At 38.6% G+C, this 16,908-nt stretch overlaps 1 protein-coding gene across 4 annotated transcripts; it reads left to right on the top strand.

Moving 5' to 3' along the window:
- The first annotated feature begins 575 nt into the window (after positions 1-575).
- LOC306763568 (ankyrin repeat and SOCS box protein 15-like) lies at positions 576-15,256 on the top strand. Of its 4 annotated transcripts, none has more exons than XM_079250405.1 (9): positions 576-672; positions 1,031-1,187; positions 1,397-1,528; positions 6,607-6,765; positions 6,902-7,147; positions 8,106-8,277; positions 9,592-10,108; positions 14,526-14,679; positions 14,767-15,256. In XM_079250405.1, exons 2-9 carry the CDS (start codon positions 1,046-1,048, stop codon positions 14,922-14,924), a joined length of 1,680 nt encoding a protein of 559 aa, XP_079106531.1. In that variant the 5' UTR covers positions 576-672; positions 1,031-1,045; the 3' UTR covers positions 14,925-15,256. The 4 variants fall into 4 exon arrangements, with proteins under 4 accessions (XP_079106531.1, XP_079106532.1, XP_079106534.1 ...); XM_079250406.1 differs by having other exon boundaries at positions 1,397-1,532; positions 6,617-6,765; XM_079250408.1 differs by having other exon boundaries at positions 14,798-14,919.
- The last annotated feature ends 1,652 nt before the right edge of the window (positions 15,257-16,908 follow it).

Raw genomic sequence — 16,908 nt, 5'->3', positions numbered from 1 at the left:
AGTTCTTCTCCTGATGTCTTTACTGATTTCTTTTGATTTCCCCACAGTGTCAAACAAAAAAGTATGTAAAAAAAAAAAAGTAGTAAAACAGTATGTGAGCTGTGTCCTTAAAATACATGCAAAGGTGTGCCTCTAATTAACACAGATGTTGCCATTTAATCAATCTGAAGCTCCCAAAGCCATGTCATCATCATTTTCCACATTGTGTGATGACATAGTAACTTTTGTTTATGTAAATTTCTGACTTTGAAAAATGTAATAAAAGCTTCATATTCTCTTTCCCACTATTGGGGCATTTTGCAAATAGAAATAACATTTTTATTTTAAAATAAACATTTTTCTTACTGTCAAAAATCAAATCAAACTAGATCTAACTTGATCTAACTATATATATATATATATATATATATATATATATATATAAAAAATACATATTTACATACTAGTAGCAGATTATTGCTTGTCATCAGCTGATGGTTACATGACCCTTTCCCTGCTGTAGAATGACCTATATGTTAACTACACTCAAACAGGTGACACCTATAAATAGCATGGATCAGTGCTTGTGTGTGTTTACTGTGTGTGAGGGTCGGGGGCTGTTCAGCCATGACTCAGACAGTCTCCTGCTGCTCCTGCTTCGATCTTTTACGCCAACACTGACACATTTAACAGGTGAGGCAGAAACATTAATCCCATTTAATCTTTGTTTCAGCAATGGTTCAGATGGGGATGTGTAACTGCTGATGTTACATGTTACAAATGCTACATCTGATCAACAGCAGTAAGGTCAAAAATTGTGAAAACTGGAGTAAATCTTTCTCAAAATATATCTTACATGTGACCTCAGGTGCCAAATATATATCTTTAATCAAGCACTATCGGGATCTTTGCACTTTTGTCCTACGTGCATGGTCATTTCTGACAGCAAGTTTTACACCAGTGGAATCACCCAAACTCCATGAATGGGTCAGTCTTTTGGAAATGGAGTAACTGGGTTCCTGTGCAGTTGAGTTTTACATGTTTTTGCCAGTTTGATGTCAGAGGAATGGATGTGGCTGATGGCATGGATGAAGATGAGCTTCTGGACCACAATGTTCAGCTGATCATTCAAGAGTCCTTCCAGAAAGAATTCCCCATTTCCATATGTGGAAGTGAAGATCCAGAGCTTCTAAGAGCCATTAAAAAAGGTAAAGTTAAAAACCTAGTGTACATGATTAACCGCATGTTTCCAACTTTGGGAGATAACAAAGAATTTTATGGAGGAAGCGTAACTCAGCAACACTGATGACGAATGTGACTCTAAAATAACCACTGGCGTAACACAGACATAATTCATTGTAATTGGGATGACATTTAAAAGGAGTGGGAAAACATAACTAAAGTTTCCTCTCTGAAGGTGACATTGTGGCCCTGCAGGAGCTCTGTGATTTTCCCGCAGCCTTCAGTCAGGTAGATGAGAATGGATGGTATCCTCTGCACAGAGCAGCGGTCCAACCCCTTGTCACTGTCCTGGAGATTGTGCTGTATGGTGGGTAAGACGTCTACGTTTATGTTTCTTACTACAGAAGGAAAGTGAAGAAAGCTGATGACAGTATGTTGTTGTACTCCAATATTTACAAGGTGGTGATTCTGTGCATAAAAGAGATTGAATCACCGCTCATTAACTATTTATAAAAAAAAAAAAAAAAAAGCATCTACTAAAAAAAAAAAAAAAAAAGGGAAAATTTCCTAATATGAGGCCATTTTATTATACAAAAATACAAAAAGGAAAAAACATTATATCAGTCAACCATTAGGAAATGTAATTTGCACTTCTAAGAAAATACCTGTATAAGTCTAAATATGCAAGTGAGTCCACAGTTATCCCATTGTTGTTCACACTAAGGAAAAAACAACAGAAACATCTATTTGTTTTTAGTAATTATAATCCATAACAGTAATAATAATTATTTAAATTATAATAATAATACGGATCAATGTTTGTTTGTTGTTTTTTTAAATAAATGTAGAAATAGTTGTGGCAGGTTTATTTCTTCTTTTAAAAAAAATTACATTTGTAATAGTTACTGAAAACATTGCTCCATCAGATGTTGGGAAAAACAGTTGAAGGGTTAAACGAGAGAAGCTGCAGAGCTTTATGTGCTGCTTGGCAGGAAACATGGCACCAACCAGACAGCTGTCTCTCATAACAATGGAAAGGATTTAAAACCTTCCAGAAGACCATTCAGCTCTGACTCTGGTGAAAGATGATGGTTCCCAGTTAGCTGTGTCTGACATTTAGAGCCAGTACAAACATACTGAGAAGGCTTCATAAGGGAAACATACGAAAAGGCTGTGAAAGCATAACAAAAAGAAGAAAAAGCAACATGTCCCACAAAGGAATTTATCCATTTCATGCATAGCGTCCCTGTAGTGGAAACCTATTTACAAGCTTTTTTCTTGTGTATTCATTAATGAGGATGTTAATTTTGTAAATAAAGCACTTCAGTGGATGTTAGTGAGTCATCCGCTATGTTTCCACTCAATGAAGAATAAATAAATAGGCCTATATGATATAAATGAATATAATATCATTACACAAGTTCGCCTTTGTGATGAATAGGAAAAGAAAGTGATACAGCTATATTTGATAGAAGATTTATTATTTTATAAATATTTGATATATTATTTTAAATATATTTTATACAATGCATTACAATACATCATTAATCATGATAAATCCAAAATATTTTAAATAAAAAAAGTATCACTGCACATATCTGTACAGGTAAAATACTGTATTTAAAATAATATTGCATTGTTTTTTATTTAATCATGCAGGAAAGGGTTAAATTTACATCAAAAGAGCCTAATATAAACAAACAGTAACAGCTAAACTGAAGAAAATGGGTTATTATAGCAATAATGAGAGGCAGTTTGTGACTGTGGATGACTGAATGAAGATCTATATTTTTTTATTCTTATTTATTCACTCACATAATTACGTCAAGTAATAATAATCCATTATATTTAGTACAAGGATAACATTGTATAGTGACTGAAAATGCAGAGGCTGATGCTCAATGCTTGTATTTAAGCCTGTCCTATTTAATAAACTAAGCTACCCATCAATATGTATAAATATTAAATTAAAAAACAAAAACCAGACAAACAAACAAGAAAAAACAAAACAAACTGAAAAAATTTAATTAATAAATATTCAAACGGAAGAATAATAAAGCAAAATCCAAAGATGAATAATTCACAAATAACTCTTGTAGCCCTCGTAAATCAGCTGGTGTGTTGATGATACCAGAAGTGTGTGGTGCAGGTTGAATGGAACATATGAAGAAAGTGGACAGCCATTGATGATAAATGGTTTCTGTCAGGTTAAAGATCAGACGAGACGGCAGCCATTATCTGCACAGTACATGCACAAGTACATTTTAGACGCTTCTTCTTCCATCAGCTGGAAAAGGTTTTTTTTGTTTGAGATAGTTTTTGGATGATAACGCATGTTGCTGTTGAGCAAAGAGCACATATCCGGAATGAATGTACTTTTACAGCCTCTCGGAGCCACCTGCACTCTGAGAGTCTAGATCTGGATAAATGAAGCTTCTTCACTAAGAGTTTTATGTATGAAATATGTTGATTTGAATTGAACATAAAAACAGTGATATATTTGCGTATGTAGTAAGCATTTAGGGGACATTTTCCATCATCACTCTGCAGAGTTGATGATGGAAAAATATTGTTTTGTATCAGTGGAGTTCATGTCTGAAGGAATTCAAGCGATCATTAAAGTCAGAGGAGCTGAAAAAAGCACGATGTGTTTACTGGCTCATGAGATCATATTTTCTCTTCAGCTAGTGATTCCATTATTTTTTCCCTCTGCTAGATTAGAAAAAAAAGAAATCCAAAAATGACAATTATATTTTTCCTTTAAAAAAAAGTCATTTTAATACACAAAAAGAGCAGACAAGGTTCTACATGGCGTCTTCATGCATTTGAAGCAATCACTTCTGTTCTGCGTAAGTGATTTTGTTATGTAACAACCATCACCACATATTGCTACAGTAACCCAATAAGCAACCTTGTAAATCCTAATTTTGTACATCAGTTTGTGGCTCATCATGATTAATTTATTTTTAATAAACTAAATGGTCTCCAGTAGAACCAGACTCCACTGGTTGGGAGTTGGTAGGAAAGAGGGGTCAACAAATGCCATGGAGCCAAGCTATGGACACCCGTTGAGAAAGAAAAGGAAAGAAACAGGAAATAATGAGAACAATGGATCACTTTTAACCTGATTGCACGTCCACTCAGAGTAAAGATACGTCATGTGAACACATCAGTTGATCCGATCCGCCTCGACCAGAAAGAATTTTTAGCCTGCTTGAGAAAGATGGTTCAAGCCATTTCAAACACGGATCAGAAGGAAAAATAACCTCGTACACAGTTAGTCCCATCATGTCTGTGGTGAATGTTGCCTTCGCGCATGCTTTAACCACATGGGGGGAGTTTCGGAAATGACTTGAAAAATGTCGGCAGCAAAACAGAACAGGATTGTGGACGATGTGTTAAAGATTATGACGCACGCCACTGGTCAAAAGGGTCAAAATAATTGAATAAAATGAAACCCCACTTCCTCCACGAGGACACATTGCACATTAGAAGTTAGAAGCGCAATACATCTGACCACCATTAAGATCCAATTGACTTGATCACTTGGTGTCCCTGCAAACATGTTAGCTGGAATCTGATCAGATTGTTGCATTTAGACAGATGAAATTTGTCCATGTAAATGTAGCGAATGCCATTCATTTACAGAAGAGAGAGCAGAAATGAACCCGGTACATGATGAACATCTATAGACCGTATATAAAAGATGGATGGAGCCTCTGGTGGTTAAAAGAAAAGCCTATGCGGAAGTGCATAAAACTGCAGTTCCTCCTTTATCCGCTAGGGGCTGGCTGGAAAATAGAGCAAATTCCCATAGACTCCCATGTTAAAAAGGCCAACTTTCTTTCTCTTACCCTTTATCTTTCTGTTGCTCCTATCCTCTCTGGTCTGGTCCAGCAGTAGAAATTCAAAAATTTACACAAAATAAATAAAGAAATAAAATAAAAATCTAGAAAATCAAGGGGATCATCATACCAGTAATGCGCCCCTTGGCAAAGTAAATTTGCTGAGCAGAACACAGCATCCAGACCATCATTCTACTTGCTTAAATGCTGGACAAGACAAAAAAAAAAAAAAAAAAAAAAAAAAGACTAGCTTCCCAGCAGAAATAAACATGTTTACGGCCTGGTTCAAAAATCCATTTCGGTTTAATAGGTCAGGTTTACCTTCATGACGACTGTGGGGTGAGTGAATCTTTTTCTAACTCACCCGTTTAGAAGTAATTTAATCTCGAAGTTCGTCATATTTAGAGGCGTGTCCTTTTGATTGACAGGTACCAATCTCCCACTTCAAATCAGAAGAACGTAGAACAACTGCGGTTTTTAGATGGTTCACAACGTGACTTAGCTTTAGCCCGCTTACTTCCATTAGCTGGTTAGCTCCTATTATCTCCGGGTTAGCTTGGTTAGCGCTTAGCTACAGAAAGCTCAGAGTTCGCTCGATGTCAGTCATCACCATGACGCTCACAACCCCCCTCTCAGCTCTACCTATTTGCCCATATTTGTATTTTCTGGTTGAGAAAACACTCATACCTCGGTAGGAACCGCCCACCGAGCTTCAATTCAGCTCTTCAGAAACCTACGGGTGACGTCACAGTGGCTTCGTTCATCTTTTTCTATACAGTCAATGTGAACATCCCCTGCAGACTCTATAGCAACAGAACCAAAAAGATGGATAAGATCCAGAAAGTAGACCAAGACATAAGACTGATCAGAAAGCAATGTTTGAGGTGGTTGCTAGCTTACTTGGTAGAGCAGCTGCCCCAAAAATGGTATAGAGGCTACAGCTCCTGTCCGACATGCATGTTAGGTGACTTGGTTACTCTAAATTGTCCATGGGAGTGTGTGTGGGTGTGACTGTTTATCACTGTGTTGGCCCTGTGATGGACTGGCAACCTGTCCAGGGTGTACCCTGCCTCTATCCCAATGATTACTGGGACAGACTCCAACTTCCCCCGATCCCTAATTGGACTAAGCGGTTCGGATATGAATGAATGTACTTTTACAACCTCTAGGAGCCATCTGCACTCTGAGAGTCTAGATCTGGATAAATGAAGCTTCTTCACTAAGAGTTTTATGTGTGAAATATGTTGATTTGAATTGAACATAAAAACAGTAATATATTTGCGTATTTAGTAAGCATTCAGGGGTCATTTTGCTGCCTTAAGTATTTTGTGATTATTTAATCATAGTTTTTATTATTTTACACTCACACTGGGCTGATATGGTTGGTTGGTGTCGTGACCTCATCTGATGCAAGCTTTGCCGATATGTTATGATTATGTGTACAGGATCTTTTTGACTTATCCAACCTTTTCATGAGGTTTTGAATATATTTCACTTCATCAACTAAACCATTCTGTCAGTGCGTCCTGAAATAAATCACATAACTGTTCAGAGTGTCATTTTAAAGGTGAGTTTTGTGAAATAAACATTTTCTTGTTAGCATCTTTCAGCCTGACTCTGGAGGAAAAGACTCTGGAGGGAGAGACCTTTCTGACGCTGGCAGTGAAAGCAGGTTTGGTGGAAAATGTCAAGATGTTGCTGGCGCATGGAGCTTCTCCTCACACGACCAACAGCAAAAATGAATCCCCTCTGCTCTTAGGTCAGAACACGGTTTCCATGACACTGACATGAAAGGGGGGGGGGGGGGGGGGGGGGGGGGGATAAAACAGAAACATTAGATGATAGTGTGTCTTTTCTCATCACCAATTCCTCCTCCTCTCATGTCCTCTGTACAGCAGTTAGAGCAGGATCTCATGTGATAGTCTCCAGTTTGATAACTGGGGGTGCTCGAGTGGAGCAGGTGTGTCTGAAAAAGTGGACAGCCATTCATGAAGCTTCCAGGGCTGGCTGTGCTGGTGTCATGGAGCTTCTGTTGCAGAATGGAGGTCAGGTCATGGAAACAGACCAGCATGGAGTGACTCCTCTGGGCATCGCTGCAGAGTACAGCCATCCTGAAGTCATGGAGCTTCTCATCAAACATGGTGATACAAACATTTTAATGCATAAAAGCAATGTTAACAAGTAGAATAATTCAGATTCTCATTTCAATTACATAAGGCCAGTTGAACTTATTTTAAGCTTATAGTTTTGTTACTACAACACATTTACTGTAATCTTTCTCACAGGAAATAAATGTCAGATTTCCCTTTTAAACTGTAAATCAGATGCTTAAACAATACAATATCATTGTATTTAGTAACAGTAGCTACAAGGCGAGGCGTTTTTAAAAAAAAAAAAATTATTTATATACTTTGAACATATATATATATATATATATAAATATATATATATATATATATATATATATATATGTATATATATATATATATATATATATATATATATATATATATATATATATATATATATATATATATATATATACATATTTACACACATGCAAGAAACACTCATCATATAGACGGGAGTGGTAGCCTAGTGGTCACTGAGGTGGACATTGGTCTGGAAGACATAAGTTTACACTACAAGTTAAGTTTACACTATAACACTATAGTGTAAACTTAACTTATAGTGTAAACTTATGTCTTCCAGACCAATGTCCACCTCAGTGACCACTAGGCTACCACTCCCGTCTATATGATGAGATGAGTGTGTCCTATAGAATTAATAGCAGGGTAGAATAATGTTGATCAGACTGGAAAATAATACATTCATACATTTTATTTGGGTGATTTAGCAAAACAGAGAATCCATCAAAGATTATGGTGATTTTAAAGTTGCCACAGTCATAGATATTAAACGCCAACTTCACACCACATCAGGGTTATTATCTCAGACTTTACAAAGAATTACAGCCGAGTGAGACTTCATCTTTATGCATAAAACAGGAGATGTGCTTTTGAAATACCCTTTATTAGACTATTACAGCAGCCTGACGAGCCATTTTTAAAAAAAAAAAAATCTTCTCCTGTCTTTAAGGTGCTGATGTAAATGCCCAGGCACCCAATGGCGACAGTGTCCTGTATGATGCTGCAGGTACAGGGAATCCAGACTGCATCAACCTCCTGCTGCAGCACGGAGCCAATCCCAACATCCACAACCTGAGCTCCCAGCTGCCCATCCATCGAGCTGCATATGAAGGACACTACCTGTAAGTATAGGCTGCCACTCTACAACATCAGTGATGATGATCAACAAGCCTTTGGCTCATGAAGACTTCGCATAATAACATTAAAAATGCTGGGTTACTTAGTAAAATAAAAATAACTCACAATGTCCACTTCATTACTTTCATTATCTCCATTAATGTTTATGGATTTAATTAACCTCAAATTCACAGTTCCTCAAAACCAAATGAAAGCAGCAAAAAACGTCCCTTCATCCAGATCAGGCCTTATATGATCTTGAACACCAAAATTCTTTTAGATCATTTAAAAATGAAGATGAACCAAGCAAATCCTTGAAACCAGTAAAGGCATGCAGTGAGTAAGCAGCAATCGGTAAGAATAGATATCTTTAGCACTTCCAAAAAGTGTTCTTTGTTAATAAGACAAACATCCAGCCTGTTGATGGAAAGGCGGTCATTTGCATTTGATGGAGAAAGAAAAAACAGAACAAACATGAGAAATGATGGATCAGGTGAAAACTGTTCCTGGATGAACTGTAGAAACAGTGTGTTTGTGTCTGCAGCCTGCTCTTGTCCTCCGGAGATGTTTTCTCAGCCAGGTTCAACTCAAGAGTGAACAGAGTTTTATTTATTTATGTTTTTATATAACGATGCATTCAGGTCCAGAATGGTTGGAGAAAAGCTGCTGCATCAGTTTTAACAGATGTACCAAAATGTAAAAAAAAAAAAAAAATCTTTAAAAGGGTTTTATTTCTTCATATTGTCCATAAACACCTACACAGAAGCTTTCTCAAGCACATTTTGTCCCTGAAGTATCCGACTATCAGTGGTTAGTAGCACTGCAGCCTCACTGGTGTGAGCCTTGGCTGGAAGGGACTTTTCTGTGTGGAGTTTGCATGTTTCCCCATGGATGCATTGGTTCTGTCCATGTCCTCCAGCTTCCTCCCACAGTCCATGACAGGTATGTGACCACTGAATTGGAATAAGATGCATATTTCCTTTCCTTTTCACCTCATGCAGCTCAGAAACTGGGGTTGGATCAAAGTCAAGATATGATGCAATCTGTTGGTTTTCTTTCACTAGGCTATTTATAATGAACTGATGTGTCTGTAAAGTAAGATTACATTGTTGAGATGTGGCTTCTATACAAATAAAACTGGATTGAATTGAATAGAAAACAAATGCATGTTTTATCTTGTGGGAGGTCATTATTGCATGGTGTTATATTGTTTCATGTTTAAACTTTAAGCTTGATATGCAGGATTGATCCAGAAGACTCTGATGCATATTTAATTAATCTTTGATTCTTTTTTTTTAAAAACAATTCTTCTCCATCAGAGCTTTGAGGATCTTGATCCCGATCACCACTCGACGAGCCCTGCGGCTGTCCGGTCAGAGCCCCATCCATTCAGCAGCAGACGGAGGCCACGCCCTCTGCCTCGAACTTTTACTAGAAAAAGGTTTTGATGTGAATGCACTTTTAGCCCCACACATGTCCGAGAACTACGGAGACATGAGGAGAAGCGCTCTCTACTTTGCTGTCTGCAATGGAGACGCTACATGTACTGAGATACTGCTGAAGATGGGGGCAAAACCAGATGTGGACCCTCTGCACTGTCTCCTCGTGGCGGTCAGGTCCAGCCGTTATGAGATCGTAAAACTGCTGCTGGCAGCTGAAGCCGATGTGAACTGCTACTTCACAGCGGTGAACGACACGGTATTTCCAACAGCGCTGCAGTACTGCCTGAAGGATGAGGTGATGCTGAGGCTGCTGCTCAACAACGGCTATGATGCAGAGAAATGTTTCTGCTGTGACCATGGTGACATCTGGGATGACCAAGAGGGAAGAGTTACTGTGAGTTTCTTTTGTTTTTAATAACCATAGAAAAACAGTTTTATGAGAACTGCAGAGGATATTTGTAGCATATGTCAGCACTTGCAGGTCTCTATAGGCCAGATGCTGTTACAGCAGATAAAAGGTTTTTGCTGAACAGAGATTCTTCCAACAATAAATATTTAGGAGCTGATATGAATGCCGGCAGAAGGTGAGACATTATGAAAATAGAAGAACACAAAAATCACCGTATTTTATCTAAAGCACATAAAGAAGAACAGATTAGGTTCCATTCAGCATAATTTGCACAGTACCAGGTCATATGAAAATAATCAAGAGGCATTTTTATAAGGTCTGATTCAATCCAGCTGATTGTAGTGAAGTTACAATCACTAAAATAAAGCTGGGGTGGGAAGTGTTGTGGAGATAGCAAGATGTGAAAGTAGCCCCCTGTCTCGGCTCCTCCCCTTCTGGTTTTGCTCCTTGCGTGATTCAAGGCTTTTTTCTCACCTCCGCCAAGGAGGTTATGTTATTCCAGCATTTAACGAGATAACTCAAAAAATTATGGACGAAGTTTATTAAAATTTTCAGGAGTTGTTGGAAATTTGACAGAGTAGAAGTGATTTAGTTTTGGTGGTGATCCGGATCACCGTTTGGATCCAGGAATTTATTTTAAAGACCGTCGGAGGTTTGCGCTCTCCAAGTGCTTTTCTAGTTTGCGACTTTTCCCACCGATGATTTTCTCTTTCTCGGCTGTTTAGCAGGAGGAGGCAAATAAACCGAGCCGGGTCGGGAAATCCTTCCTGTTTTCTCAGCCATGTTTGCCTTCCGAGTTTCTTCTTCACTACTTTGTATTTTCATCACGCTATTTATATGCAGGGTGTGGCTATCGGGTATGCGCTGCTGGAGGGGGACGAGGGGAGCCAGGAGAAGAAGCTTATGGAATATAAGAAATAAACAACTTCAATTCGGTCTGAACGTTTGGATTGGTCAGAGTTTTTACAGATTTACAGTAAACTGGGGGGTCTAACTATATTTCTTATTGTTCATGATTACAAAATGAATAGACTACTACCAGGACGAGGAAACACTTCACCCAGAGTAAAAGAAAAAATGTCTCTGAGCAAGATTCCCTACCCAAGCTTTAAAAATCCATTATTATTTAAGTTAATGAAAAACAATGACATAGCTAAGGAAAACAGCAGAATACATTTACTCTTCTGTTTGATTCAATCCTCTATCCTAAGCTGCACTAGGAGACAGTAGAGAGGAAAAACGCCTTTCATAGGAAGGAAAACTTTCTGCAGAACCAGGAACAGGAAGGACAGCAACCTGCCTGGACCACATGTGGGGTTGTCGGGCTAAATCCTTTTCTAATCCTCTTTATGCTACCTGAGTAATATGGACAGAAGTTCATCCGCAGAATTTTTTATTCTCTCTACTGAGCAGTGGGTCAAATAATTGCTAATAACGCTACAATGTGTACGTTCCATGCTGAAACCCTTCTAATAGTGGGTGTTTAACTTTGAGCAGAACCTGGTGAGCAGCTCTCGTGTTTAACAGTTAAACAGGATTAATTATACAAATCTGTGCCTGACATGCTGTGAAGCCACTTCGTTCTCTGAGTCTTCAGGTTTTAGTGAGGGTTAGAATAAATGAGGAATTTTAATTTGGATCAGTTTTGACTCAACAAATCACACAACATTGCTGTTTAGCTATAGAATGATACTATGGCTTTTTATGCTGTCTAAATATGTTAACCCTTGTATTATGTTGAAGAAAAAAATCACATTGATTATGTTGCAGGTCATTTTGACCCACACTGTGTAAATCTACTTACAACATAAAAAAAAATCTGGTTCAACCAAAAACAACTTTTTTCAGATTATGTAAACATTTAGAAAAGCGACATTCAATACAATCTTTTAACTACAACACCATATTTAAGAACTATTTATGTTTTTCCCTCTTCACAACTACTTTTAACTGGCCCCATTTTTTGTGATTTTCTCAGTTTGAACATTTTCAATGTCCTCCAGATGATGGACAGACAGTAACTGTGTGTTTTCTGCTGATGTAATTCTTGCAAGTTCTGGCTTATTTTTTCTCTAACTGTTACAAACATATAGCTTTCTCTTTAGAAGTTCATCTCCAAAACAGTAGGATGTAAAGAAGTTGTCACATGTGATGTTATGCACCACCATGTGGCTTTCCAGTGTACACTTACATAGTTTATGCATAGCTAGATTTTGAATCACAGGCTATCCATATTTTTAAGCCATACTTGGCAGGATTTTTGGGCATTTACTGTCGGAAAGGACAGCACGGCCTGAATAAAATTAGACGCTTATTGACAGTAACATGTAAACCAAGATATATATAACAAAGGTAGTAGAATTTTAACCCATTTACCCCATACATCTGATTGCAGCTAGCTTGTCTCCTTCATGTCAATTCACTCTGGTGTCAAGGTTGTCAAATCAGATGACTCGAGATTTTATGTCAAATGTCTCCAGAGACGTTCCTGGAAAAATCTTAATTCCACAGACTGACAGTACAGGGGCGAGAAAGTTTGTGCCTAAAACTGGCTACTTTTATAGGGTGTAAAACATGAAAAGTTTGTAAGGAGACATAGAACTTTAGAAAGAAAAGAAAAAAAAAAGTGGTGACGTGGCAAAGCCAGAAAGCTTTTGAAAAATATTTTGTATAAAAACGAAAAATGTTTGGGTAAAATTGCAGGTCTTGTGTTTGGAAAAAGTTCTATTTTACATCAGACCTTAAAATTATATGTAAAACATGGGGGTGGTATTATTTTCCTTTGTCTGGTCTAAAATGGCTGTTATTGATGTATTGGTGAATTCTAATTTATACAGCTACTTTATGATGGAAAATTATTAACATCTTGTGAAGTAAATCTCAACTGAAAATAGGGCATGAGGTACGTCTACTACTCTGATCGCTCAAGTCATTAGAGACCTGGGAGGAGGTACTGAGGAGGGTCTGCTGGTCCTTGTGCTAGACACAGCTTTGTGCATGTAGAATCCTGCAGCTGCAGCTGGCAGGGATGTTCGATGCACTTCCCCCCCATGTGTGAGCAATGCCAAAAGTTCATGACAAGTTAGATACACACATGTTCTTTTCATTCACTTTCCGAAGTCACTCAGAATGGCGTTACTTATGGTGCTCACTGCATGATTTAACTGCATTCACAATCCTGCTGGTCAGGAGATTACCGCTGTTAAACTGAAGATAAACTGCCCCCATCTCACACAAGCTGATTCATTGATGTTCTCTATTTTCAGAAAATAAAAAAAAATTATATGATCATTTTATCTTGGAAATGTCCAATTCATTCATTCATTCATGGTCGTTGTGAAGAGAAATTAATGTTGAATCTCATTGAACTCAAAAGTGTTATAAAGTGTTACCAGTGTTTTTTTTACTTTTGATATAGTTCGGCATGTAAGTTTATATTTACTAATTCACTAATTCAATAAAAGATACAGTTTACAACACACCTCTTAACTGTTTGGGAAGATACCAGGGGAAAGATGGGAGCCGAGATTTGCGATGGTGCCTTTTCTGCGTTTGTAGTCACATGTTCATGTAGTGTTTCCTCTGAGTAAACAGAGTTAAAACAAAAATGTTTCAGGCACTTTCATAAGAAGAACAGAATTTTGTTTTGAAAATTGCCAAGTCTTACTGCTATTTTTCTAAAACTTCACACTGTTGCACCTATCTTTGTTAAAAATTAGCCAGATTCATGTAGTACAAATTCTAAAAGTAATATTAACGCTTGAATGCATCATGTCCACTACAGAGAACACCTATTTAAAGGCTGCTTTTGAGTATATTCATAAGTAAGGATGGTATATTTACAATTTTCCCCCTTCAGTGGACCTTAGGAGAGTCACCCAACACGCTGCCACTCACTGAAGAATATGCAGAAACAGTATAAAATTTTATACATACACAAACACATAAGTACTAAGTTTACCTCAGTGATAAAAAAAAATTTACTAGAAAATGACACTAATCAATTTTTATAGACTTTTTCTATTAGATATTACCATAGAATAGATCAAATAAATAAACTAAATAAAAAGTCGCCCTGCGATGGACTGGTGAGCTGTCCAGGGTGTACCTCCCCTTTCACCGACAGACTGCTGGGATAGGCTCCAGCTTCCCTGCGACCCTTCATCAGATTAAGCGGTTAGGATAATGAATGAATGATTGAATGAATAAATAAAAAGTCAAATATGACTGAAGACAGAGAAAAGTGCCTCTGCACATGTATGTAGTACTAAAATTTTGCATGTGGAAAAAATGTGGCATTGTTTTTTAATAAATCATGCATCAGAGGGTTACGTGTTGTGTTCTTTCCATTCATGACAGTTTGACTTGTTGGATAATTATTTCAATTCTTTCTGTCCTGAAGTTTTGTGACTTCGTCAGCGTCTCCTCGATGGTGAACCTGGTGGGCAGAATTGTATCAGTCCTCCTTGAGTACGTTGGCCAAGTTTCTCTCTGTGGCAAACTAACAAAGATACTGAGGAAACACAAAGAGTGGCCTGACATTTCCAGAACTATCCGTAAGTCAACTGCAGGGAACGTGCCTGCTCGTCATTTCTTGTATGACAAGACAGTGTTTATAAAATCTGCATTTCTTCGTTATCCAGGTAACCCGTGTGCTCTTTCTCACCTGAGCAGAGTGGTGATCAGGAAGCACCTGCGCTGCAGCAGTCTGAAGTCTATCCAGCTTCCCAACAGACTGAAGGACTACCTGCTGTTCAAGGAGAATGACCTGTACAGCAAGATCATTTGTAGGGAGGAATGAGAAGGGGAGTCTTCTTCCTAAAAAGTCTTAAATATCTAGAATCAGTTTAGTTTTCTTTTGTTTTGTTTTGTTTTGTTGCACTGTGTTGTATATATCAGCAATATATTTAAGTTGCTATTAAGATTTTTAACTACTAATATGAATTGCAATGCATTCATGAAGTTACTTAAAACAGGACCTCGGAATCATTTTCAAGACTGTATCATCAGTCAATAAATCAGTCAATTATTTATCCACTAATAACAAAAGAACAAGCGAACAAGGAACTTATGTGGATGTATCAGCACTAACATGCTGAGTTGCACAATGAATAGAGAAATAAATGTTCAGAGAACGACAAAGTTTATCTGTGTGTTTTCAATGTTTCAGAGATCATGCTGCTGTTTTTTGCTTTTAGAATATGTGCATATGTGCATTAAGAGACATTTGCTCTTCAAAAATTCCCTGGTTTTGTCATTTACCCACCTGCCAAACTTGGAAGTTAAATATTGTTGAAGTTCAACCAGTTGTATCACTCCACAAGCCTTCAATTTACTAACCATAAAATATACAAAAGTTTGCAACCAAATGAAATCTTGCTCTGTTGGAGGAATGGGTTATTGGTACTCTTCATTTATCGTCTTGAAGTTCAACTCTTTATCTTACAAAAGGAAAACGAGATGTAAACCCAAAATGAGTGAGCATTGTTAGTAAATTATTTCATGACTGTATTAATGCTGTTCAAAATTCAACAAGGCGGCTGAGACTTAAGACCGAGGTGGGACTCCTGTTGTCTGCACAACAACACAAAACCTGAAACAAGCAGACAGATGAAAGCATCAGTGCTATCCAACTCCTTAATTATTTGAATATATTTAACAATTTGATTTTGCTATTTGTGTTGTCTTTTATGCTTTTTTTTCCACCATCTATAATGCTTTGAATGTTTCATGTCAAGCATTTGTTCTGAAGATCCTAGCAGGTATGTTGTCAGGGGCTTTATGCCCCTGGTAGGGTCACCCATGGCAAACAGGTGTCTATGAGAGGGACCAGACTAAGTGCGGCTCAGCAACCCCCATGATGATGACAACCATTGGCAGAAGTGTTCAAATGCCTGGACGCGGGTCACTGGGGCCCTCCTTTGGAGTCAGGCCCAGCTATGGGCATGAGAGTGAGCGTCTGGTGGCCGGGCCTTTGCCCATGGGGCCCTGTTGGGCTTAGCCTGAAAGTGTTACATGGGCCCCACCTCCCATAGGCTCAGCATCTGTCCCCTATCAGAGCAAGTTTTCCCACCTTTAGCAGAGCTTCGACCATGTCCCGAGTGAGGCGGGGGACATTGAGTCCGAATGGACTGTGTTCCGTGCCTCTATTGTTGAGGCGGCCAGCCGGAGCTGTGGCCGTAAGGTCGTTGGTGCCTGTTGTGGTGGTAATCCCAGAACTCTTTGGTGGACACCAGCAGTGAGGGGTGCCGTCAAGCTGAAGAGGGAATCCATTCGGGCCTTCTTGGCCTGTTGGACCATGGAGGCAGATGATAGGTACCGACAGGCTAAGCGGGATGCGGCTTTGGCTGTCACCAAGGCAAAAACTTAGGCGTGGTAGGAGTTTGGCAAGGCCATGGAAAATGACTTCCGGACGGCTTCGAGGCGATTCTGGTCCACAATCCGGCAAGTCAGGAGGGGGAAGCAGTACTTCGTTAAGGCTGTGTAACGTGGAGATGGGGAGCTGCTGACCTCAACTCGGGACATTGTGGGTTGGTGGAGGGAATACTTCGAAGACCTCCTCAATCCTACCAACACGACGTCCGATGAGGAAGCAGAGCAGGGGAACTCAGAGGTGGACTCTCCTATCGCTGGGACTAAGATTGCTGAGGTGGTTAAAAAAAGTTCCCTGGTTGCAAGGCCCCCAGGAGTGGATGAAATCTACCTGGAGTTTCTTAAGGCTCTGGATGTTGTGGGGCTGTTCTGGCTGACACATCTCTGCAGCATCACATGGTCATCAAGATCGT

Source organism: Telmatherina bonti (assembly GCF_933228915.1).
Source record: "Telmatherina bonti genome assembly, chromosome: 2".
Lineage (NCBI taxonomy): Eukaryota > Metazoa > Chordata > Actinopteri > Atheriniformes > Telmatherinidae > Telmatherina > Telmatherina bonti.
This window is presented reverse-complemented; position numbering and strand designations above follow the sequence as displayed.

Excerpts from the sequence above, each read along its gene's own strand:
- LOC306763568 (XM_079250405.1), top strand. The coding sequence starts at position 1,046 with ATGGATGTGGCTGATGGCATGGATGAAGATGAGCTTCTGGACCACAAT. Across the intron at positions 6,766-6,901 it reads TGAATCCCCTCTGCTCTTAG|CAGTTAGAGCAGGATCTCAT; the intron begins GTCAGAACACGG and ends TCCTCTGTACAG. Across the intron at positions 7,148-8,105 it reads GGAGCTTCTCATCAAACATG|GTGCTGATGTAAATGCCCAG; the intron begins GTGATACAAACA and ends CCTGTCTTTAAG.